Raw genomic sequence first — 26732 nt, 5'->3', positions numbered from 1 at the left:
ATAATAATAATATATAAATCCGGTATAATAATAATAATAATATATAAATCCTGTATAATAATAATAATAATAATAATATATAAATCCTGTATAATAATAATAATAATATATAAATCCTGTATAATAATAATAATAATAATAATAATATATAAATCCTGTATAATAATAATAATAATAATAATATATAAATCTTGTATAATAATAATAATATATAAATCCTGTATAATAATAATAATAATAATATATAAATCCTGTATAATAATAATAATAATATATAAATCCTGTATAATATTAATAATAATATATAAATCCGGTATAATAATAATAATAATATATAAATCCTGAATAATAATAATAATAATAATACAGGATTTATATAGCGCCAACAGTTTGCTCAGCGCTTTACAATATAACGGGAGACAATACAGCAACGATACAGTTCAATACAAGAGGGTTAGGAGGGCCCTGATCCTTGGAGCTTACAATCTAAGACATGGCCGCTTTTGGGGGATTAATCATTCAGAAAGATCAGATCGCCATTATTCACCCCAAGATAAGCCACCACGAGGACCATCCTTGCCCAGCTCCCTGCCTTGTGCCAGCTATTGAGAAGCTACTACTGAGGCTGAGGATGACAGCAGAGGAGCCTCGCATTTCCACAAGGAGGGCTCAGCACTGGAATATTTTTTAACATCTTCTGCAATAATGAAGAGCTGTCTTACTTGGACACTCCAGAGGCTGACGTGCTGATTTCATATGTACCGGGCTTACTGTGGACACAAAAAGACACAAATTAGAGGACTAAGTGGCTCCAGCACTCTTCAATCAATACGGACCAGTCCACCCAAAACTGATCATTTAAATGTTAAGAGATCCCAATGTGGTGAATGGGCAGCACAGTGGCTAAATGGTTAGCACTTCGGCCTGGCAGTACTGGGGTCGTTGGTTTGAATCCCAGCCATGGCACCACCTGCCTGGAGTATGCATGTTCTCCCTGTGCCTGCATGGGTTTCCTCCGGGTACTCTGGTTTCCTCCCACACTCCAAAGACATGCTGGTAGGTTAATTGGATCCTGTCTAAATTGTCCCTAGTATGTGTATGTATGAATGTGAGTTAGGGACCTTAGATTGCACACCCCTTGAGGGTTAGGGACTGATGGGAATGTACAATATATATGTTTAAAGCGCGGCGTACATTGACAGTGCTATATAAGTACCTGAAATAAATAAAATAAATAAATATGTTGCACCTTCCTTTAGTGAAGGGGGGAAAGGCTATGCAATGTTACATATAGTTAGTCTGGCTGAAAAAAAGACAAAAATCCATCCAGTTCCACCATTAAAGAAAAAAAAAAGTTACAATCCTACACCCACAGTATAGCCATGAATTCTCAGGACTGTCTATGTAATGCCGCTGATATGTCATCAGTCTGCTGTAAGAGTCAGCATTTCCCTAGTCTTCTCTCCCAGCGATCAGACTTCAACACTGCAACTGTGCTGCAAGTCACCAGGTGAGAGGCTGCAGAAGGGTCTGATCTGTGTCAGACATTTTTCTGAACTGCACAGGCTCCAGGATTTACACGACTGTGTCATCTCTGTGACAGCATCTCAGTCCAGGAAGTAGATGGTGACTCTGGATGACACCTGAACAAAGAAGGTTCTGCCTTCTGAAGAGATGAAGGCAATGTCAGGGGAAGTAAAAGGAAAAAAGAAGCGCCTCGAAGTGCAGCAGAACCACTTTAATAATTCACAAATGTAGAAAACACTGACATGTGGAAGAGGTAAAACAAGCATGTATGCGATAAGTATCCAGTATGAGGAACGGCTGTATGTAAGTGTCTGACATCCGCGTCTGCGCCCAGAACAAGCGTGGTGACAGGAGGAAGACGGAGGAGAAAGCCGGCTGGCATGTACGTTCTCCCTATGATGGCATCTGGAACGCATGCTGAGGCGTGAAATCGGTGTTGGCGTGATGACGTCAGAGACCAGCATTCAAGCTTGATAAAGGAGCACGCTTCCACCATTAGAGGCCAGAGCATGCTTTGAAACGTGTTGCAATGAACGCTAGTCTCTGACGTCATCACGCCAACGTCGCGCCTCAGCGTGCGTTCCTGAAATCAGTGTTGGCGTGATTACGTCAGAGACGAGCATTCAAGCTGTCTTGATAAAGGAGCACACTTCCACCAATAGAGGCCAGAGCATGCTTTAAAAACGTGTTGCAATGAACGCTAGTCTCTGACGTCATCACGCCAACGTTGCGCCTCAGCGTGCGTTCCAGATGCCATCTTAGGGAGAACGTACATGCCGGACGGCTTTCTCCTCCGTCTTCCTCCTGTCACCCCGCTTGTTCTGGGCGCAGACGTCAGACACTTGCATACAGCCGTTCCTCATACTGGACACTTATCGCATACATGCATGTCTTACCTCTTCCACATGTCAGTGTTTCCTACACTTGTGAATTATTAAAGTGGTTCTGCTGCACTTAGAGGCGCTTCTTTTTTCCTGTTATTACAGAGTCCTGCTACAGCACTATATGAAGCCTGCCCAAAGTGCCCTACGGACAGGGGTGGACTGACCATTTGGAAACTCGGGCACTGCCTGAGGGCCCGGGGTCAGTAGAGGGCCCCATGAGATGCCCCTGGTACCTTTTTCATAGGCCTTTTTGAGTGTGGGCAAGGACACAGGGGCCCTATGATCCCCTATTGCCTGGGGGCCCCATGAGTTGTCAGTCCGCCCCTGGCTACGGACCTTCTTACTTTAATCCACTTATATTACATTATAATTTATTGGACTTTATGGACTTTTTTGGGTACTTGGTGTTCGTGTTTGCGCTGATCATTTTTTCAATGTCAGGGGAAGTACCTAACATGAAAAATATTAGGTCCTAGGTGGGGCTAGGTCCTCATTAGGAGAAAAAATAAAAGCCTACTACAATATATACAATTTTTTATAATATGATGTATATATGAAGGGGACTTACTCAATGACGAGGGGCTCCGGGATCTTGCGTACAACCTGAAAGAGATGGAGAGCCTTGAAGGGATTCAGGTCTTTGCATTTAGACTCACAGCAGGCGCTCTGCAGCAACAATTATTTTCCCGCCAAGACCCTATATAAGGATCTGTATGCCCGAGGTGCGGGAAGGATCAGGGATCACTGTGATTGGTTAAATGACCAGGAGCCAATCCCGCTGGTTATCGATTGTTAGTGTGGAATGAGAGCTGTCTCTGACATTTGGATCCCTGTGCTGGAAATGCACGGTCAGCACACACTCAACACACAGACATTAGGTGCGGTCATGTACACTACACATCCCATAATCTATAGTCCGCCTCAGGAGAGAGGAGGAGGGGAGGAAGGAGGGGAGGAAGGAGTGGAGGGGGGGGGGGGGGGAGGAAGGAGAGGGGGGGAGCGGAGAGAGGGGAGAGGAAGAAAGAGCGGAGGGGAGAGGAAGAAAGAGCGGAGGGATGGAGGGGGAGAGGAAGGAGCGGAGGGAGGGGAGAGGAAGGAGCGGAGGGAGGGGAGAGGAAGGAGCGGAGGGAGGGGAGAGGAAGGAGCGGAGGGGAGAGGAGAGGAAGAAGCGGAGGGGAGAGGAGAGGAAGAAGCGGAGGGGAGAGGAGAGGAAGGAGCGGAGGGGAGAGGAGAGGAAGGAGCGGAGGGGAGAGGAGAAGAAGGAGCGGAGAGAGAGAAAAGGAGAAGAAGGAGCGGAGAGAAAGGAAAGGAGAGGAAGGAGCGGAGTGAGGGGAGGGGAGAGGAAGGAGTGGAGAGGAAGGAGTGGAGGGAGGGGAGAGGAAGGAGGGGAGGGGAGAGGAGAAGAAGGAGGAGCAGAGGAAGGAGGGGAGGGGAGAGGAGAGGAAGGAGGGGAGGGGAGGGGAGGGGAGGGGAGGGGAGAGGAGAGGAAGGAGGGGAGGGGAAGGAGGGGAGAGGAAGGAGGGGAGAGGAAGGAGGGGAGGGGAGAGGAAGGAGGGGAGGGGAGAGGAAGGAGGGGAGGGGAGAGGAAGGAGGGGAGGGGAGAGGAAGGAGTGGAGAGAGGGGGGAGGAGGAAAAAGTGGAGGGAGGGGGGAGGAGAGGAAGGTGTAAGAGAGGAAGAATTGGAGAGAGGGGAGGGAGGAGTGGAGAGGGGGGGAGCAAGGAAGAAGTGGAGAGACGGGTGGGGGGGGGGGGGGAGAGAAGCAGTGGAGAGAAGGGGGAAAGGAAGGAGCGGAGAGGGGGGGAAGGAAGGAGCGGAGAGAGGGGGAAAGGAAGAAGGAGTGGAAGGAGGGGAAAGGAGAGGAAGGAGGGGAGGGGAGAGGAAGGAGGGGAGAGGAGAGGAAGGAGGGGAGAGGAGAGGAAGGAGGGGAGAGGAGAGGAAGGAGGGGAGGGGAAGGAGGGGAGGGGAGAGGAAGGAGGGGAGAGAGGAAGGAGGGGAGGGGAGAGAGAGGAAGGAGGGGAGGGGAGAGAGAGGAAGGAGGGGAGAGAGAGGAAGGAGGGGAGAGAGAGGAAGGAGTGGAGAGAGGGGGGGAGGGGGAGCAAGAAGGAGTGGAGGGAGGGGGGGAGGAAGAAGGAGTGGAGGGGGGGAGCAAGAAGGAGTGGAGGGGGGGAGCAAGAAGGAGTGGAGGGGGGGAGCAAGAAGGAGTGGAGGGGGGGAGCAAGAAGGAGTGGAGGGGGGAGGGGGAGCAAGAAGGAGTGGAGGGGGGAGGGGGAAGGAGTGGAGGGGGGGAGGGGAGCAAGAAGGAGTGGAGGGGGGGAGGGGAGCAAGAAGGAGTGGAGGGGGGGAGGGGAGCAAGAAGGAGTGGAGGGGGGGGAGGGGAGCAAGAAGGAGTGGAGGGGGGGGAGGGGAGCAAGAAGGAGTGGAGGGGGGGGAGGGGAGCAAGAAGGAGTGGAGGGAGGAGGGAGCAAGAAGGAGTGGAGGGAGGAGGGAGCAAGAAGGAGTGGAGGGAGGAGGGAGCAAGAAGGAGTGGAGGGAGGAGGGAGCAAGAAGGAGTGGAGGGAGGAGGGAGCAAGAAGGAGTGGAGGGAGGAGGGAGCAAGAAGGAGTGGAGGGAGGAGGGAGCAAGAAGGAGTGGAGGGAGGAGGGAGCAAGAAGGAGTGGAGGGAGGAGGGAGCAAGAAGGAGTGGAGGGAGGAGGGAGCAAGAAGGAGTGGAGGGAGTGGAGAGAGGGGGGCGGGGGGAGGAGGAAGGAAAGGAGAGAAAGAGGGCAGGGAGAGGAGGAAGGAGTGAAGAGAGGGGGGGGGCGGGGGGAGGAGGAGGGAGTGGAGAGAGGGGGGAGGAAGGAGAAGTGGAAAGAGGGGGGAGGAAGAAGAAGTGGAAAGAGGGGGGAGGAAGAAGAAGTGGAAAGAGGGGGGAGGAAGAAGAAGTGGAAAGAGGGGGGAGGAAGAAGAAGTGGAAAGAGGGGGGAGGAAGGAGGCGGGAGGAAGAAGGAGTGGAAGGAGCGAGGAGGAAGAAGGAGTGGAGGGAGGGGGGGAGTAAGAATTTGCGAGAGGGGGGAGAAAGGAAGGAGCGGGGAGGAAGGAGGAGTGGAAGGAGCGGGGAGGAAGGAGGAGTGGAAGGAGGGGGGAGGAAGGAGGAGTGGAAGGAGGGGGGAGGAAGGAGGAGTGGAAGGAGGGGGGAGGAAGGAGGAGGAGGGGAAGGAAGGAGCGGAGAGAGGGGGAAAGGAAGAAGGAGTGGAAGGAGGGGAGGGGAGAGGAAGGAGGGGAGGGGAGAGGAAGGAGGGGAGAGGAAGGAGGGGAGAGGAAGGAGGGGAGAGGAAGGAGGGGAGAGGAAGGAGGGGAGAGGAAGGAGGGGAGAGAGAGGAGGGGAGGGGAGAGAGAGGAGGGGAGGGGAGAGAGAGGAGGGGAGGGGAGAGAGAGGAGGGGAGGGGAGAGAGGGGGGGAGGGGGAGCAAGAAGGAGTGGAGAGAGGGGGGGAGGGGGAGCAAGAAGGAGTGGAGGGAGGGGGAGCAAGAAGGAGTGGAGGGAGGGGGAGCAAGAAGGAGTGGAGGGAGGGGGAGCAAGAAGGAGTGGAGGGAGGGGGAGCAAGAAGGAGTGGAGGGAGGGGGAGCAAGAAGGAGTGGAGGGAGGGGGAGCAAGAAGGAGTGGAGGGGGGGGCAAGAAGGAGTGGAGGGGGGGAGCAAGAAGGAGTGGAGGGGGGGAGGGGGAGCAAGAAGGAGTGGAGGGGGGAGGGGGAGCAAGAAGGAGTGGAGGGGGGAGGGGGAGCAAGAAGGAGTGGAGGGGGGAGGGGGAGCAAGGAGTGGAGGGAGTGGAGAGAGGGGGGGCGGGGGGAGGAGGAAGGAAAGGAGAGAAAGAGGGCAGGGAGAGGAGGAAGGAGTGAAAAGAGGGGGGGGGCGGGGGGGGGGGAGGAGGGAGTGGAGAGAGGGGGGAGGAAGGAGAAGTGGAAAGAGGGGGGAGGAAGAAAAAGTGGAAAGAGGGGGGAGGAAGGAGGCGGGAGGAAGAAGGAATGGAAGGAGCGGGGAGGAAGAAGGAGTGGAGGGAGGGGGGGAGTAAGAATTTGAGAGAGGGGGGAGAAAGGAAGAAGGGGGAGGAAGGAGGAGTGGAAGGAGGGGGGAGGAAGGAGGAGGAGGGGGGAGGAAGAAGGAGAAGGGGGGAGGAGGGGGGGGGGGGAAGAGAGGGGGGGGAGAAGAAGGAAGAGAGGGGGGGGGGAGAAGAAGGAAGAGGGGGGGGGGGAGAAGTAGGAAGAGAGGGGGGGGGGAGAAGAAGGAAGAGAGGGGGGGGGAGAAGAAGGAAGAGAGGGGGGGGAAGAAGAAGGAAGAGAGGGGGGGGGAGAAGAAGGAAGAGGGGGGGGGGAGAAGAAGGAGGAGAGGGGGGGGGGGAGGAAGAAGAATAGAAGAAGATGAGAGAGAGGAGACCAAGGAACATCTTATCCCAATACCCCCCAGGTAGGATGTCTCCCCATCCACTTTACAGCCCTTTTTCCTCCCATACATGTCATCTCTTGATGATTGTTTCCTCAAGTAGTACAAACTACAGAACAGTGAAGGAGCTGAAGATCTGTCAGGAAAACTAACTTTAAACATTTCCATCTGACAACAACGTACCTCTGCTGGCTCTTTATATACAAATTGTTTGTCTGGAATAAGGTGGTCCTGTCCCCTGCTCTGGGGTCTTCCTGTGCCTACAGTATGTCGAGACCCTGGAACAAACATGAAATAAAGTTGAATTAGTTTGATCCAGTAACACATGACATTTTTATACACACTATATTGCCCCCAGTATTGGGCCCCCTGCCTTTCCATGCACATGAACTTTAATGGCCCCCCAGTCTTAGTCCGTAGGGTTCAATATTGAGTTGGCCCCGCCCTTTGCAGCTATAACAGCTTCAACTCTTCTGTGTCCTGAGCAGCAGCACAGTGGCAAAGTAGTTAGCACTTCTGTCTAACAGCACTTGGGTCGCTGGACCAAATCCCAACCACAGCACCACCTGCCTGGAGTTTGCATGTTCTCCCTGTGCCTGCGTGGGTTTCCTCCGGGTACTCCGGTTTCCTTCCACACTCCAAAGACATGCTGGCAGATTCATTGGCTCCTGTCTAAATTGTCCCTAGTATGTGTATGTATGAATGTGAGTTAGGGACCTTAGATTGTACGCCCCTTGAGGGTTAGGGACCTTAGATTGTACGCCCCTTGAGGGTTAGGGACTGATGTGAATGTACAATATATATGTAAAGTGCTGCGTACACTGACAGTGCTATATACGTACCTGTAATAAATAACAGCATGCTTACTTAAAGGTAAGTGACTCACGATGGGGCTGAATTCCTGGAGCCGTGACACCACCCGACAACTTCCATTGCCCCTCTTGGTGCTCCCTCCCCGCTACTGCGCAGAAATGGGATTCACACTGCTCCCATTTACAAAAGGTAATCAGCAGGGGGAGGGGGCGGGGGAGGGAGGACGTAATATTTTATATCAGACTTCTATTTGGGCCTCATTCACACAGACTTACCAATCCATACACCAGCGCAGGATGCATAGGAGATCCATGCAACCACGTACAGGCAGTCCCATTCATATGTATTGGGATCAGGGGCGGACTGACCATTGGGGCACTCGGTTACTGCCCGAGGGCCCGGGGTCAGTGGGGGGCCCCATGAGATGCCCCTGATACCTTTCATAGGCTTTTTTAGGTGTAGTTTAAGTGTTGGCAAGGACACAGGGGCCCCATGATTTCCTATGGCCCAGGGGCCCCATGGGTTATCAGTCCGCCTCTGATTGGGACCAAGCTAAGAACACAGCCGCTGGTCCCAATTTGACAGCCATGCGGGTGTGCAGCCCTGAACACAGAGAATATCAAATCAGGGCCACACACCTTCGGCTGTCAATCATCTAGGAATAGCTCAGCACTCCACGGAGGAGTAGGATCAATAAGCACCCAACGTCATGAAGTGACACTCCATCCAATCACAGTGCAGTTCAGTACCTATGTGAGCGGTGGCTTTGGCTTTTCCTGCCCATGCCCCTTGCACCCGAGCTCTCTGCCTCTTGTCATCCATTCTACTGAGCTATGCGAGGAACCGCTGGCTCCGGGATTTCTGGAAACATAAAACAAATCCGGAAAATCAGCCTCCTTACAGCCACAGAGAAAAGACAACATTGAGAAATAAATAACTCTAGTAATAACCTATTTATCAAAACAGCATATGGATGGAAAAAACAAAAAACACATTAACCCCTCGCCTACCGGACACTTATACCCCCTTCCTGTCCAGACCAATTTTCAGCTTTCAGCGCTGTCACGCTTTGAATGACAATTGCGCGGTCATGCAACACTGTACCCATATGAAATTTTTATCATTTTTTCTCACAAATAGAGCTTTCTTTTGGTGGTATTTCAGCGCCGCTGGGAGTTTTACTTTTTGCGCTATAAACAAAAACATAGCAAACATTTTGAAAAAAAAAGTTTGTTTCTTTTATAAAATTTTGTAAACAGGTAATTTTTCTCCTTCACTGATGTGTGTTGATGAGTCTGCACTGATAGGCAGCACTGATGGGCACTGATAGACAGCAATAATGAGGTGGCACGGATAGGCGGCACTAACAGGTGGCACTGATGAGCAGTACTGATAGTCAGCACTGACTGCCGCAACTGCTGGGCACTGACTGGCGGCACTGCTGGGCTGCACTGATGGGCACTCGTGGGCACAGGTGGGTGGCACTTCTGGGCACAGGTGGGCACTGGTGGGTGACACTACTGGGCACGGGTGGGCGGCACTGCTGGGCTGCACTGATGGGTACTCATGGGCACGGGTGGGTGGCACTACAGGGCACGGGTGGGCGGCACTGATGGGCTGCACTGATGGGCACTCATGGGCACAGGTGGGTGGCACTTCTGGGCACAGGTGGGCACTGGTGGGTGGCACTACAAGGCACGGGTGGGCGGCACTGATGGGTACAGGTGAGCAGCACTGGTGGGTGGCACTGCTGGGCACCGATCAGGACATTAATTATCAGTGTCCTGATGATCAGTGCCGATCCCTGCTCTGACAACTGCCGGTTCTTGGCAGTACTTTCCTCGCGCTCTGACAGAGTGAAGAAAGTGCAGCCGAGAACCGGCAATTGCATTTCCCGGTGATCAGCGTGTCATTGGACACAGCTGATCACATGGTAAAAGGCCGCTGTGATTGGCCTTTTACCCCATCACGTGATCAGCTGTGTCCATAGGACGCAGCGATCACGAAGATTGCCGGGAGCACGCAGGAGAGCGCGTTCTGGGAGGACGTCATATGACACCCTCCCAGAACTGGCCGGCCGCAGTGCAGCCGTCATTCGGCTATCTGTGGTCAGCAACTGGTTAAAGTTCTCGATGTGCAACAGAAAATCAGACAACATGCGGTTTGTGCAGGTCGTGGATAATATATTGCACATTCCACACAATGCAGCTGTGTCCAGCAGTGAATTCCCCCCTCAAAGATTACAGGGAAAGTCTAAGGCTGGCCATACATGGGTCGAAATTCGACCGATTTTTCATCCGAAAAGAATAATCGGCTGATTTTCGCTCTGTTAGTGGGTCAATGGCACCGGCCGATTTTCATGGTTCCTCCCCTTTTCGGTGATCAGGCATGTTGGAAAATTCATGAAAAATTACCGTTTTTTCGACTCAATGATGGTCAAATCGTACGATCGTTTTTCCGAAAAGAATATGCGCATGAGCCGTGACCTGGAAGGTACAGAAATTTCGCCTGTTATATGGGGTGAACTTCATGACTCGGTCGGCCGATTTTCAAAATCATTGATGGCGCCATCGGATTACCGAGCGAACGACGTTTTCGATTTTCGGATGAAAAATCGTTCGGAATTCGAACCATGTATGGCCTGCATTAGGCTGGATTCACACATCTTGTTCTGTTTCAAATGCCACTTTATGCATTAACATACAGGCGGACTTCGGGTTACGAACGCCTCGGTTAACGCAATTTTCAGTTTAAGAATGAAAATCTATTGAAAATAATGCCTCGGTTTATGAACTTTTTTCGCAATACGAACGGATTCATTGGTTTTTAATGTATTTACAAATTGTTTTTTTAATCATGTCCCTGTACAGTATTTATGCCTTTATAAAGAGTATTGAACAGATAAAGACTTTTTTTTTTACTTTTTTTCTGACCTCCGGAACGGATTAATTGGTTTTCAATGCATTTACGAATTAATTTTTAATCCTGTCCCTGTATGGTTTTTATGCCTTTAACCACTTCCAGTCCGGACACTTTCACCCCCTTCCTGTCCAGGGCAATTTTCAGCTTTCAGCGCTATCACACTTTGAATGACAATTGCGCGGTCATGCCACACTGTACCCAAATGAATTTTTTACCATTTTTTTGAGACAGATAAAGCTTTATTTTGGTGGTATTTATTCACCGCTGGGATTTTTATTTTTTTTGCTATGTAAATGATAAATTCCAAAAATTTTGAAAAAAAGTGTTTTTTTTTTAATTTTGCAAATAAATAATATTTCATCATAAATCTTGGCCAAAATTTATTCCCTTATCTTTTTAGTAAAAAAAAAATCCAAATTAGTTTATAACCAAAAAATAAAAATATTTTTTTTTACATTTTTATTTTATTTTTTTATATTATTATTTTTATTTTTATTTTTTTTTTCTACATACTGTCACCCTAGCAGTACAGTGTCACCATGGTGACACTGTACTACTTATGGGGGGTGATGAAGATTTTTTTATTTTTTTTTACACTGATTGCTTTTACACCCATATAGGATGTAAAAGCAATCATTTCTCTTTCTCTCTGTCTGCATTCTTGCAGTCATTGAGAAATACAGAGTGAGCTGTGATTGGTCACAGCTTGTCACATGGTACAAGGCTGTTGTGAATAGCCGTGTACCATGTGACCTCTGTGATCATTCACAGAATTCACACGTAGTAAGCAATGATGTCACAAGTGACATCTTGCTTGCTACTTTGCATGTGATCACTGATTGGCCAATCAGTGATCACATGATCGGGACCTCGTACAGAGGTCCCGTCCGACGATCGGTGTTTCACTGTGTCCGGAGGACACAGCGGGCACCGGATCGCGGTGCTGCGCGCTCCCAGGGAGCGCGCACAAGCAGGGTGCGGGGAGGCCGTTTATAAACGGCCACCCGACCCTGCAGTGCCACCGTCCGGCCGTTTATATGCAACGGCCAATCGGGAAGTGGATAAAGTGCACTTTATAAAGAGTTTTGAACATATAAAAGACTTACATTTTTTCTTTTTTTGACCTCTGAAACGGATTAATTGTTTTTTAATGCATTTATGAATGTATGTTTTATCATGTCCCTGTACAGTATTTATGCCTTTAAAGTGCGCGTTATAAAAGGACTTTTGAAAAGAGAAGACTTGTTTTGACTTTTTTTTTGTCCTCCGGAATGGATAAATTGGTTTTCAATGCATTTACAAATTATTTTTTAATCATGTCCCTGTACAGTATTTATGCCTTTAAAGTGCACACTATAAAGAGTTTTGAACAGATAAGACTTTTTTTTACCTTTTTCTGACCTCCGGGACGGATTAATTGATTTTCAATGCATTCCTATGGGAAACCGCGTTTCCGTTTACAGATTTTTTGCAATACGAAATGTCCCGCAGAACGAATTAAATTCGTAAACCGAGGTACGCCTGTACCTCCTTAGACCCAGTCTGTCCAGAGAGCATATTCACACCGTCGAAAGGCTGCCTAATGACACAGAAGTTGAATCCATTGCAATTTTACATCAGCTAACAGCAGTACAGAGGAGATTTTTTCCAGTCTTTTGAAGTGTAAGAACACAATGACTTCCCCAATCATTGTCTCTGTGAATGGCTAACACTGGAAGAATTGAAAGACTAAACTAACTACCACTAAACAGGAGGGGGGCACAGAGGAAGATACCAAATTCACACTAGTAAACAAGCTACAGGGGCCCAAAACTGCCACTAGCAGTATACTACAAAAAAAAAAAAAAAAAATGATAACCTCATGCAGTTCAATACAAGACATAAATATATGTGAACACGGGGAAGAACACATGTGTTATGTTTTAAACATGCTTGCATTCGTGTGTTTTAATGAGTTGCGTTATTTTAATGTATTGTGTTGCTGTGCATTTTATTTTTTCTTATTTTACAGCAAGTGTCAAAAGTTTTATTTTAAATTTTCTTATTCCATCTCGGGTAGGGGGAGCACGTTTGCGAGTCGCCCTACCTGCGCTGCTATTGGCAGTTAGAGATGTCAGTCACCGAGTCCCGACTGGCAATTCCTGGCCGGCACTCGGTGATTGTTGGGGAAAGCTAACAGAGGAGAGGTCTGTATGTAAACAACACAGATCTCTCTCCTGTCAGCAAGGACATGCTGCTTTGTATCTCTCCGCACAGCAGCATGTCTCCAACAGCACACAGTTAACCCTTTGATCACCCCAGATGTTAACCCCTTCCTGCCCAGTGTCATTAGTACAGTGTCAATGCTTTTTATTAGCACTGATCACCGTATTGGTGTCACTGTCAATGTATGATCCGATCGGTAATGTACACCTACTATACAATGTATGATCTGTAATGTACACCTACTATACAATGTATGATCTGTAATGTACACCTACTATACAATGTCAGGATCTGATCTGTAATGTACACCTACTATACAATGTATGATCTGATCTGTAATGTACACCTACTATACAATGTATGATTTGATCTGTAATGTACACCTACTATACAATGTATGATCCGATCTGTAATGTACACCTACTATACAATGTATGATCCGATCTGTAATGTACACCTACTATACAATGTATGATCCGATCTGTAATGTACATTTACTATACAATGTATGATCCGATCTGTAATGTACACCTACTATACAATGTATGATCTGATCTGTAATGTTCACCTACTATACAATGTATGATCCGATCTGTAATGTACACCTACTATACAATGTATGATCCGATCTGTAATGTACACCTACTATACAATGTATGATCTGATCTGTAATGTTCACCTACTATACAATGTATGATCCGATCTGTAATGTACACCTACAATACAATGTATGATCAGATCTGTAATGTTCACCTACTATACAATGTATGATCCGATCGGTAATGTACACCTACTATACAATGTATGATCCGATCTGTAATGTACACCTACAATACAATGTATGATCAGATCTGTAATGTTCACCTACTATACAATGTATGATCCGATCGGTAATGTACACCTACTATACAATGTATGATCCGATCTGTAATGTACACCTACTATACAATGTATGATCTGTAATGTACACCTACTATACAATGTATGATCTGTAATGTACACCTACTATACAATGTATGATCCGATCAGTAATGTACACCTACTATACAATGTATGATCCGATCTGTAATGTACACCTACTATACAATGTATGATCTGTAATGTACACCTACTATACAATGTATGATCCGATCTGTAATGTACACCTACTATACAATGTATGATCAGATCTGTAATGTACACCTACTATACAATGTATGATCCGATCTGTAATGTACACCTACTATACAATGTATGATCCGATCTGTAATGTTCACCTACTATACAATGTATGATCCGATCTGTAATGTACACCTACAATACAATGTATGATCAGATCTGTAATGTACACCTACTATACAATGTACGATCTGTAATGTACACCTACTATACAATGTATGATCCGATCTGTAATGTACACCTACTATACAATGTATGATCCGATCTGTAATGTACACTTACTATACAATGTATGATCCGATCTGTAATGTACACCTACTATACAATGTATGATCTGTAATGTACACCTACTATACAATGTCAGGATCTGATCTGTAATGTACACCTACTATACAATGTATGATCTGTAATGTACACCTACTATACAATGTCAGGATCTGATCTGTAATGTACACCTACTATACAATGTATGATCCGATCTGTAATGTACACCTACTATACAATGTATGATCCGATCTGTAATGTACACCTACTATACAATGTATGATCCGATCTGTAATGTTCACCTACTATACAATGTATGATCCGATCTGTAATGTACACCTACAATACAATGTATGATCAGATCTGTAATGTACACCTACTATACAATGTACGATCTGTAATGTACACCTACTATACAATGTATGATCCGATCTGTAATGTACACCTACTATACAATGTATGATCCGATCTGTAATGTACACCTACTATACAATGTATGATCTGTAATGTACACCTACTATACAATGTATGATCCGATCTGTAATGTACACCTACTATACAATGTATGATCCGATCTGTAATGTACACCTACTATACAATGTATGATCCGATCTGTAATGTACACCTACTATACAATGTATGATCCGATCTGTAATGTACACCTACTATACAATGTATGATCTGATCTGTAATGTACACCTACTATACAATGTATGATCCGATCTGTAATGTACACCTACTATACAATGTATGATCCGATCTGTAATGTACACCTACTATACAATGTATGATCCGATCTGTAATGTACACCTACTATACAATGTACGATCTGTAATGTACACCTACTATACAATGTATGATCCGATCTGTAATGTACACCTACTATACAATGTATGATCTGTAATGTACACCTACTATACAATGTCAGGATCTGATCTGTAATGTACACCTACTATACAATGTATGATCCGATCTGTAATGTACACCTACTATACAATGTATGATCAGATCTGTAATGTACACCTACTATACAATGTATGATCAGATCTGTAATGTACACCTACTATACAATGTCAGGATCTGATCTGTAATGTACACCTACTATACAATGTATGATCCGATCTGTAATGTTCACCTACTATACAATGTCAGGATCTGATCTGTAATGTACACCTACTATACAATGTCAGGATCTGATCTGTAATGTACACCTACTATACAATGTCAGGATCTGATCTGTAATGTACGGCTACTATACAATTTATGATCTGATCTGTAATGTACACCTACTATACATTACATTACATTACATTGAGTTTATATAGCGCCAAAGGGTTTGCTCAGCGCTGTACAATAGAGGGGGGGGACAATACATGAGACATTACAGCAGCTACAAACAGCACACGAGGGGTAAGAGGGCCCTACTCTTTCGAGCTTACAATCTGGGAGGGAGGGGGTAGTGGTACAGGAGGAAGTGGCTGTGGGGGATGGAGTGGTAGGAGGAATGAAGGAGAGCAGCAGTTAGGTGAGGGTGGGGTAGGCTTCCCTGAAGAGGTGGGTTTTCAGGGAGCGCCTGAAGGTGAGGAGGGAAGGTGACAGTCTGATGGATTGGGGTAGTGAGTTCCAGAGGATGGGGGAGGACCTGGAGAAGTCTTGCAGACGTGCGTGTGAGGAGGAGACCAGGGAGCAAGATAGAAGGAGGTCCTGTGAAGAGCGAAGGGTACGGGTAGGGTGGTACTTGGGAATCAGGTCGGTGAGGTAGTTAGGGGCAGTGTTGTGAATGGCTTTGTAGGTCAGAGTGAGTAGTTTGAATTTGATGCGTTGGGCGATAGGGAGCCAGTGGAGGGAGAGGCAGAGGGGGGTGGCAGAGGTGGAGCGGCTGGTGAGGTGGATGAGTCTGGCAGCTGAGTTCAGGATGGTCTGAAGCGGGGAGAGTTTGCACTGGGGTAGGCCGGTGAGGAGGGAGTTGCAGTAGTCAAGGCGTGAGATAATCAGGGAGTGCACAAGTAGTTTAGCGGTGTCTGGGGTAAGGAAGGTGCGTATTTTGGCGATATTGCGGAGGTGGAGCCTGCATGTGTTTGTTAGTGATTTGACATGCCGTTGGAAGGAGAGGTTAGAGTCCAGAATGACCCCAAGGACTTTGGCTTGCGGGGCGGGATTGATGGTGGTGATGTTAGTAGTGATGGATAGGATGGGGGGGGGGGGCGCGGGCAGGAGGGAAGACGAGAAGCTCGGTTTTGGAGAGGTTGAGTTTGAGGAAATGGAGCGACATCCAGTCAGAGATGTCGTTTAGGAGGTGAGTGATGCGGGCGGAGAAAGTGGAGGTGAGGTGAGGGGTGGAGAGGTAAATTTGAGTGTCATCAGCATAGAGATGGTAGTTGAAGCCGTGGGAGTGTATGAGTTTGCCAAGGGAGGAGGTGTAGATGGAGAAGAGAAGGGGTCCAAGGACAGAGCCCTGGGGGACCCCAACAGAGAGGGGGAGGGAAGGGGAGGTGGCACCATTGTAGGAAACGCTGAAGGAGCGTCGGGATAGGTAAGAGGAGAACCAGGAGAGAGCGGTGTCTCTGACGCCAAGGGAGAATAGTTTATTAAGGAGGAGGGGGTGGTCAACTGTGTCGAAGGCCGCGGAGAGGTCCAGGAGGAGGAGGACAGAGTAGTCGCCTTTGGCTTTGGCGGTAAGTAGGTCGTTGGTGATTTTGAGGAGGGCGGTTTCAGTGGAGTGTAGGGGACGGAAGCCGGACTGTAGTGGGTCAAGGAGGTTGTTGTCAGTTAGGTGGGCGCTTAGGCGGTTGTAGACTAAGCGCTCCAGGAGTTTGGAAGTGAGTGGCAGCAGGGAGATGGGTCTGAGGTTGTTTGGGTCAGAGGGGTCCAGGGAGGGCTTTTTGAGTATGGGGGTGATGTGCGCATGCTTTAGGGGGGAGGGGAATACGCCGGTAGAGAGGGAGAGATTGAAGATGTGGGTGAGGGAGCAGATGAGGGAAGAGGGGGGTGACTGGAGGAGTCGAGAGGGGATAGGGTCTAGGGGGCAGGTAGTGAGGCGGGCTTCAGAGAAGACCCTGGTGACTTCCTCAGTGGTAGCGGGGCTGAAGGAGTGCAGAGCTGGTGGGGTTACGGTAAGCGGGGTCTTGGGTGTGGAGGGGGGCAGTGCGGTTGCGAGGTCAGAGGAGGGAAGAGATGAGGGGGAGATAGGGGGGGGGAGGCTAGGTGGGGAGGTAGATTGCGAGTTGACTATGTCCTGACGGATAGCATCAATTTTATTGTGGAAATGAGTGGCAATCTCGTGGGCGGTGAGTGAGGTACTGAGTGGAGGAGGGGGGGGAGAGAGCAGGGAGTTGAAGGTGGAGAAGAGTCGGCGAGGGCAGGAGGAGAGGGTGTTAATCAGGTTTACGAAGTAAGCCTGCTTGGCGGCGTGGAGGGAGGAGGTGTAAGTGAGGAAGGCAGATTTGTAGAGGGAGAATGAACGGGGGGACCTGGTTTTGCTCCATAGTCTCTCTAGCGCACGACTGCGACGTTTGAGGCATTTAGTGTGGTCGTTCTGCCATGGTTGAAGCGGCCTAGGTTTGATGTTGCGTGTGGTTAGGGGTGCCAGAGAGTCTAGGGTAGCTGATAGTGAGTCGTTGTACGTGTTAGTGGCTAGGTCAGGACAAGACAGTGGAAGGATGCTGTCGTGTAGGCGGTCGGCAGCTGAGTGGAGGGGGGCCGGGTTCAGGTTGCGAAGGTTGCGGCTGGTGATGGTTTGGCGCTCTGGGGGGGGGGAGTTAGGGGAAGGGGAGATGGAGAACGTGAGGAGGTGGTGGTCGGAGAGAGGGAAGGGGGTGTTAGAGAACTGGTTGAGGGTACAGAGGTGGGAGAAGACGAGGTCCAGGGTGTTCCCAATGATGTGGGTGGAGGATTGAGTGTGCTGTGTGAGCGCGAAGGAGGAGGTTAGGTGGAGGAATTGGGAAGTAGCCGGGCTGTTGTCATTGATGGGGATATTGAAGTCCCCGAGGATGATGGTTGGTAGCTCAGAGGAGAGGAAGAAGGGAAGCCAGGCAGCGAAGTCATCCAGGAAGCGGGGTATGGATCCGGGAGGCCTGTAGATCACTGCGATCCTTAGGGGGGTGGGTGAGAAGAGCCGGATGCAGTGAGCCTCGAAGGAGGAGAAAGTTAGGGAGGGAGGATTAGGGAGGACCTGGAAGGTGCTCAGCGGTGATAGGAGCAGGCCGACCCCACCACCTTTGTGACCGCTCAGTCTTGGTGAGTGGGACCAGACGAGACCTCCATAGGAGAGTGCCGCAGGGGAGGTGGAGTCAGTGGCCTGTACCCAGGTTTCGGTGATGGCTAGGAGGTTAAGGGAGCGGGAGATAAAGAGGTCATGGATGGCAGTAAGTTTGTTGCAGACCGAGCGGGCGTTCAGGAGTGCAACCGAGAGAGGGGGGATGGATGCGGGGAGAAGGGGCACAGATATGAGGTTGAGGGGGTTACGGCAGCTGGCGGGAGCAGGGGGGTCCCTAGAGGAGGGGTGAGGTGGCGAGGGGCCAGGGTTCGGGGAGATGTCCCCAGCAGATAGGAGAAGGAGAAGGGTGAGGAAGGTGGCATGGGAATGGGAAGTGTAGGAGCGTGTGGGTCTGATAGTGGTGGCACGTGGGTCGACGGGGGAGTGGAGTAGCAGGAGGAGGTGGTGAGTGCCGTAGTGGGGAGAGGGGAGTAGTGAAGGGGCAATGTAGAGCTGTTTTGGGGGGGTAGGCGGGTAGAGGGAGGCGATTTTTGGGATGGTGGAGAGGAAAATGAGGAGGAGGAGTGCAGGAGGCATGTTGGGGTGGGTGCGGTGACAGTTGGGTCAGGGGAGGTGAAGGGATACAGGTCAGGGCAAGGTGTGTGGGGAATCTGTGTTACCATGGGAGAGTCATTTGAGTCCTTCTGTAGGGGTAGAGTGAGGGTGGAGGGCGGCAGCTGGTTGGCAGCAGTCTGTGGGTGCAGTAAGCTGGCGACCATGGGTGCTGTGGCATGTCTTCAGTGGGTACGGTGGTTCGGCTAGTGGAGGGATCGTAGGGTGCGATGGCTGGGGGTGATGGTAGGCACGGCGACTGGTGATGCTGGCGGCTCGGTGACTGGGGTTGTTGAGGCCAGGCGTCGGGTGCTGAGGGCCTCGGCGTCGTGAGGCGCTGAAGGTGTTGAAGGATCGTCATCAGAGTCGAGCGGGGCGTTGCGGTAGCGATCGTCGGCCCTGCGTGGTTTGTGCTCAACCGTGATCTGTTGCGGCTGGTAGGAGAGACCGCGGCTTCAAGGGTCGTGGTGGGCCATTAGTCGCCGGGGCGTCGCCAGAGGGAATAGCGTGCCGGAAATCAGGGTGCTGGGCGAGCGTTCCCTGGTGTGGTGGCTGGTTGGTAATCCCAGGTGGGGTGGTGGGCAGGGGATCCCCGGTGGGATGGTGGCCGTGCTATCCCTGGTGGGGTAGTAGCGATCCCTGGAGGGATAGTGGCTTAGGGTCCCTGGTGGTTTGGGGTTTCAGGTGGATGGTGGGATCCCTGAGTGAGTGAGTCCCTGGAGGCTGGCGGTGTGATGGTGGTTGGGCTCCCTGGTGGGTAGTGGGCGCCCCTGGTGAAGTACCTGGTGTCCTGGAGCGTCGGTGGATCCCTCCTGGGTTAGCAGGACCGTTGGTGGTGGTGGTAGCTTCCCGGAGCAGCGGAGGCGTCCCGCCGCGGCCGCAATTCCCGCCGCGATTCCAGCCACGGCTGGCAGGAAACACCGCGGCTTCGGGTGCCGCGGTAGGCCTCAGGCTGCTGCGAACCGCCGGAGCTCCGCTGGAGGGACGGAGTGACTGTGGGTGTTGGTGGGGACCTCGGCAGCAGACACAGGGGCCCGGATGGGCCCTGATGGCAGCGGTAGGGGCGCAGGGGTGATCCTCTGATCGGCGGGGACCGAGGAGCGGAGTGGCAGTAGTCCGGGCTGATGTCCGGCGATCCTGGTCGGCCGCGCCAGAAATCGAGGCCGCGGCTTCAGGTGCCGGGTAGGCCGCAAGTCCCGGAGCTCCGGAAGAAAGGTCCAGTGGCCTTCCCTGGCTGGCGAACAGGGACCGGAGGGTCGTGGGGCCCCCGTCAGGGTCCGCTGCCGCCCAGATGGCAGCGGATTGGGGCCGGGGGAGCAGGAGCTCGCCGAGACACGTCCGTCTCGCCGGACGTCCGGATGCACTATACAATGTAAGATCCGATCTGTAATGTACGGCTACTATACAATGTATGATCTGATCTGTAATGTACACCTACTATACAATGTATGATCTGTAATGTACACCTACTATACAATGTATGATCCGATCTGTAATGTACGCCTACTATACAATGTATGATCTGTAATGTACACCTACTATACAATGTATGATCTGATCTGTAATGTACATCTACTATACAATGTATGATCCGATCTGTAATGTACACCTACTATACAATGTATGATCTGTAATGTACACCTACTATACAATGTCAGGATCTGATTTGTAATGTACACCTACTATACAATGTATGATCCGATCTGTAATGTACGGCTACTATACAATGTATGATCTGATCTGTAATGTTCACCTACTATACAATGTATGATCTGTAATGTACACCTACTATACAATGTATGATCAGATCTGTAATGTACACCTACTATACAATGTATGATCCGATCTGTAATGTACACCTACTATACAATGTATGATCAGATCTGTAATGTACACCTACTATACAATGTATGATCTGTAATGTACACCTACTATACAATGTATGATCTGTAATGTACACCTACTATACAATGTATGATCAGATCTGTAATGTACACCTACTATACAATGTATGATCCGATCTGTAATGTACACCTACTATACAATGTATGATCAGATCTGTAATGTACACCTACTATACAATGTATGATCTGTAATGTACACCTACTATACAATGTATGATCTGTAATGTACACCTACTATACAATGTATGATCCGATCTGTAATGTACACCTACTATACAATGTATGATCTGATCTGTAATGTACACCTACTATACAATGTATGATCTGTAATGTACACCTACTATACAATGTATGATCCGATCTGTAATGTACACCTACTATACAATGTATGATCCGATCTGTAATGTACACCTACTATACAATGTATGATCTGATCTGTAATGTACACCTACTATACAATGTATGATCTGTAATGTACACCTACTATACAATGTATGATCTGATTGGTAATGTACACCTACTATACAATGTATGATCTGATTGGTAATGTACACTTACTATACAATGTATGATCCGATCAGTAACACCAATCCAGTTCCAGATCCCTGAACGCAGGCTCCTGATTGGTTCCCATGTCCCAGGCTCTGTAACATTGTTACATTCCTGTGTTATGTGAACATTTCTTTTTCCAATAAATTAACTTCAAAACAAAAGAAACTCTCACAAATAGGACACCATCCTGTGTACACAGAGCACCCTCCAAGCATCAGTCACCTGTCACTCCTCCATGCTGCTTCCTCTTCCTGTGTCACACACAATCCTGTCCCCAGTGAGACCAGAAATAAAGGTTCCTACACTTCCACAGTCCCACAATACCTTCTGGTGTTATACAGGAAGAGGAGATATCAGGGCTGACTTATTGCGATTTACTATTAATATTACTACTTGTTATATATTAACCCCTCGCCCTCCAGAGGATTCCCCCCCTTTCCTGACCAGGACTTTTTTTTTTTGCGATAATGCGCTGCGTTACTTTGACAATTGCACAGTCATGCAACACTGCACCCAAATTAAATGCATGTCCTTTTTTTTCCCACAAATGGACTTTTGGTGGTATTTGATCGCTTCTGGTTTTTTTTGCAATATAAAAAAAGACTGACAATTTGAAAAAATAAACAATATTTTTGACTTTTTGCTATTAAACATATCCAATAAAAAAATTTAAAAAATCAAATTTTGTCATAAATTTAGGCAAAATGTATTCTGCTCCATGTCTTTGCAAAAAAAAAAAAAAATCCCAATACGTGTAAATTAATTGGTTTAAGTGAAAGTTATAGCATCTACAAATGGAAATTACTGGAATTTTTATTTATTTTTTATACTAGTAATGGCGGCGATCAGCGATTTATAGCGGGACTGTGGCGGGCATTCTGACACTGGGGATGGGGGGGGGGGGGGACTGACTAACTGCCACTGACATCCCCAGTGACACCAATACAGTGATCTGTGCTAATAAAAAGCACTGACACTGTACTAATGACACTGGGCAGGAAGGGGTTAACATCTGGGGCAATCAAAGGGTTAACTGTGTGCTGTTTTACTAGGGAGACATGCTGTGCAGAGAGATACAAAGCAGCATGTCCATGCTGAAAGGAGAGAGATCTGTGTTGTTTACGCATAGGTCTCTCCCGTCTCTCCCCTACAAATGGCGGTATATATACTGGGAGGAGAGAGCCATGGGAGAGGCAGGAGGAGTTCATGCCGCAGCTGCTGATGTCCACAGTGGGATCGGGAGATGGAGCTGCTGGAACCCTTCTTGCAGGGAGGTTTCCCGCACCATTCCTGTGTGAACTGCGGCTGAAAGTCACTGTGACAAGACTGAGTTAACCCAGGAGTGGTGCGGGAAGCCGCATGCGATTCGGACAGGAATAGCACAGCGTTCCTTTTCAAATTGCATGCAAGTCTTTTCAGTGTGATTTGAGTCCATTCATTATGTATGGGATCAAATTGCACTGCAAAGGTATTGGTATCAGTATTGGTGTGCCCCCAAGGCTCTGTTCTATCAGCAGATGGATTGGGGACAGTAGAAGAAGGCGGGGATCAGAGAAGACAGGATCAAACAGCCTTTTTATAAAATACGGAGGATTAACCCCTTAGGTCCCACAGTGAGTATAACAAGCGTGCTTTACTGCATCTACAGACTGATTGTACTGTTGTGGGTTTAGTAACACTTTAAGGTTCCTTCCTGAAACTGTTCCAAGCAGAAAATGACAGAACTGCAGTATCTGTCTATCTGAGGTTATGTAAGCAGTCAGAGTTCCAAATTCCTGGTGAAGGGGGAATGCGCTTGGCCCCCGAAACGTGTTTTTTGTCAGTCTCATTGGACTGTGTGTATGTAATTCTATGATGTGGTCTGACTGACAGCACACAGAGGAGAAGGAGCAGTGACAGTGGGTTGGGACTGGACTCACACTATACCTGGGGGCCTGGATTGGGTTTGCTCTCCTCTTTTGATTTTTGTTGGATTTTGCTGGCTGGCTGTGCGAATCCACCCCATCAGGCCATTTCATGTGGCCCTGTCAGGAATGGACTCAGCACTGGTGGTGGGACTCACCTGCCATGTGGGCTGCAGTACCAGGGCTGACCAGCGGGTGCTCTCAGCAGCCAGAAGCTCACTCCTGCAATCAGCCAACACCTGGGGCTGATTGCAGGAGGTGTATTTAAGGAATGGCCAGACCTGCAGTCAGTGCCTTGGTGTATGTTTCCTATGAGCCCCTGTACCGGGTATCCTGTGTTCCTGCCGATCTGCCTAGTTGCTGACCGTCTCCTGTTGAACCCCTGGCTTGCCTGACCATCCTTCTGCCTGTGAGTTACTGAACCCGGCTTGTGACCCTGACTATTCTTTGCCTGCTCCTCCGGTACCTCACTGCCCGCACGTTGCTGACCTGGCCTGCCTGACTACGCCTGAGGCTACCCAGACGATCCATCCATCCCGCACGGATCCAGTCACTACTGTCCAAACCTGCCAGCCCCTTCACATCAGGCTTTTTCCCGGTACATACCCTCGGCGGACCCCTCCACCACAGTTGGGTGCACTCAGGGGCCGCGACCTGGTCTCAGTCCTGCACCAAGTCCATCCCCACCAACAGGGGCTCTGGTGAAAAGGCAGACTGGGGCTTAGACTCTGCGCCCTGGGGAATCCTGTTCTGTGGGTCACTAGAGGTCCTGCCGGGCTGTGCCTGACAGTACCTTACGGCCCGCCTGACCATTCCACCTCTCCAGCCCTGACTACGCCTGTGTTCCTGAAGCCTGCTACTTCCCTGTGTCAGTCCACACATTTCTGGTCACACCCGGATCCCTGACAGGCCCTCACACCTCTCCTGCAGCTGTAGCACTCCCCACCCTTCTCTCTGAAGTTGGCAGAGAGGACAGAACTGCTCCACCAGATCCTGTGCTTTCCTTGCAGCCTTGGAGAGACTGCTCTCTGCCCCCCCCCCCAGTCGGTAGCAGAGAGGACAGAACTCCTCTTTCAGATTGTGCACCTCTCTATGCAGCTGCAGCACCGCCTTATCTCGCCTCATCTGGTCTCAGCATGCAGCAGACTCAGGCAGTTGAATCCAGTCCTCCTCTGGTCCTCCTCCAGACCCTGCACTTTTTGCTTCGCAGCTTCACCCCCAGCGTGTTCCCGGCAGCAGCACAAGGTAAGGAAGTGTGCTGTGATGTAAGGGATGGTGGGGCTCTTGACATCAACACTCTTGACTTTTGATGGTGAGGTGACTGTTGGCATCCTTTGTAGGGATGGGGGGGGGGGGTGCTCTGGACATCTAGTAATACAGCTACAGCTGGCCTGTGATAAAATTGAGTTTGACACCCCTGCCCTATAACAAAAGAATGAAACACAAGATAGTACTCTGCTTGTAAAAGATCCATCACCTAACCACCAGCACCGAGCATAGAGTCAGCCTATGGATGCGGCCACTGTGTGTGCATTGGGCCCTATAGTCACTGCATTGACTACCTTGTGTCTGTACACAGAGAAGGGTCGGTGGCTACAGTGCTGTGCTGCAGCTCCCCGCCATAGGAACACCCATAAATTGGGCTTCAGGCAGGGGAGGAGCTTACAGGCAGCCAAAACAGAAATAAAGGTTGTTCATACACAATGCAGCCACAAATCATTATACACTGGGTATCATGGAGAGTACACAAGGCTTTAAAAATGATGGTGATACTTCTCTAGAGCCGAGTTCCACACAAATTCTGTATTCATTAATACACCATTGAATGTACTGGTTGAAATGCAAGCAGTACAAGTACCGGCAGTAAACGTGACCTGCCTCTTGCAGTTCCCGTACAGCAGAACTCAGATTGAGAGAAGAAGAAGCAGCAGCACAAAGACCATGCTGATAGTAGGAGAAAGCAGAGCACCAAGGAAATAAGCACATCTCATCAGCCCTGCTTCTTCTTCATGATCCAGTCAAAGGCAGGGGATGTGTCCAGGGGCGGACTGACCATTTGGAAACTAGGGCACTGCCCGAGGGCCCGGGGTCAGTAGGGGGCCCCATGAGATGCCCCTGGTACCTTTTTCAAAGGCTTTTTTGAGTTTGGGCAAGGACACAGGGGCCCCATGATCCCCTATTGCCCGGGGGCCCCATGAGTTGTCAGTCCGCCACTGGATGTGTCTATACAGCTGGAGTAAGTGGATTGAACAATGCTTGCTATCATTAAACCCAGAAGACACCTAGTTGAAGCAAAGATGTACGGCGGGGGACACCCCGTTTTAATTGTTAATATTTCTCTAGTGACCCAGCCAGAATCCTCCCCTGTTAGTGATGCAACGGCACATCATTCTGCAATGGACATCATCCCCAGCTTCCCTTACTCTCCTCCACTATTCTAAACCTTGTTCCCGGCTGCCCAGTTAGGTTTGCTCACTTGGGTTACCCAAGTTTTTCAGCCCTATAAAGGTTGTGAACCTAAAGGATTTTGCGGAACCAGGGGCGGACTGACCATTTGGAAACTCGGGCACTGCCCGAGGGCCCGGGGTCAGTAGGGGGCCCCATGAGATGCCCCTGGTACCTTTTTCACAGGCTTTTTTGAGTTTGGGCAAGGACACGGGCCTCATGATCCCTTATTGCTCGGGGGCCCCATGATTTGTCAGTCCGCCCCTGTGTGAAACCAAACAGAAGGACACGCAGACACGTGGATGCACTTTATAGATAAAATTCTGCGGACACCTGACCATCACATCTATATACAGTGAGGAACAGCAGTATTTGAACCCCCTGCGATTTTGCAAGTTCTCCCACTTAGCAATCATGGAGGGTCTGACATTCACATTGTAGGTGCATTCCCACTCTGAGAGACAGAATTACAAAAAAAAATTCAGGAAATCCCATTGTATGATTTGTAAAGAATGTATTTGTCTTGCACTGCTGAACAGAAGTATTTGAACCCCTGAGAAGATCCGTGTTAATATTTGGCACAGAAGCCTTTGTTTGCAATTACAGAGGTCAGACGTTTCCTGTAGTCTCTGACCAGGTTTGCACTGCAACAGGGATTTTGGCCGACTCCTCCACACCGATCTCCTCTAGATCTGTCAGGTTTCGGGGCTGTCGCTGAGCAACACGGAGTTTCAGCTCCCTCCAAAGATGTTCTATTGGATTTAGGTCTGGAGACTGGCTAGGCCACTCCAGAACCTTGATATGCTTCTTACGGAGCCACTCCTTGGTTATCCTGGCTGTGTGCTTCGGGTCGTTGTCATGTTGGAAGACCCAGCCACGACCCATCTTCAATGCTCTGACTGAGGGAAGGAGGTTGTTGCTCAAAATCTCAC

General features: G+C 49.2%; 1 protein-coding gene across 7 annotated transcripts in view; it reads right to left on the bottom strand.

Annotated features, from left to right (window-relative positions):
• Positions 1 to 21707, bottom strand: part of LOC149434253 (alpha-ketoglutarate-dependent dioxygenase alkB homolog 3-like) — a 35130-nt gene extending 13423 nt beyond the window's left edge. The window contains exons 1-7 of one of the 7 annotated variants that reach the window (XM_089663881.1): positions 21624 to 21688; positions 21458 to 21543; positions 11952 to 12140; positions 8389 to 8500; positions 7010 to 7104; positions 2980 to 3014; positions 723 to 770 (exon numbers count right to left, since the gene is read on the bottom strand). In XM_089663881.1, coding sequence (XP_089520007.1) covers positions 723 to 770; positions 2980 to 3014; positions 7010 to 7104; positions 8389 to 8461 — 251 coding nt within the window. In that variant the 5' untranslated portion in view covers positions 8462 to 8500; positions 11952 to 12140; positions 21458 to 21543; positions 21624 to 21688. The other 6 variants (XM_089663883.1, XM_089663882.1, XM_089663880.1 and 3 more) reach the window with 6 other exon arrangements.
• Positions 21708 to 26732: the final 5025 nt, after the last annotated feature.

The sequence above is a fragment of the Staurois parvus genome, unplaced genomic scaffold (assembly GCF_062004578.1).
Source record: "Staurois parvus isolate SC_StPar_1 unplaced genomic scaffold, SC_StPar_1.0 ptg001795l, whole genome shotgun sequence".
Taxonomy (NCBI): Eukaryota; Metazoa; Chordata; class Amphibia; order Anura; family Ranidae; genus Staurois; species Staurois parvus.
The sequence above is the reverse complement of the archived record's forward strand: the minus strand, read 5'-3'. Positions and strand labels throughout refer to the sequence as shown.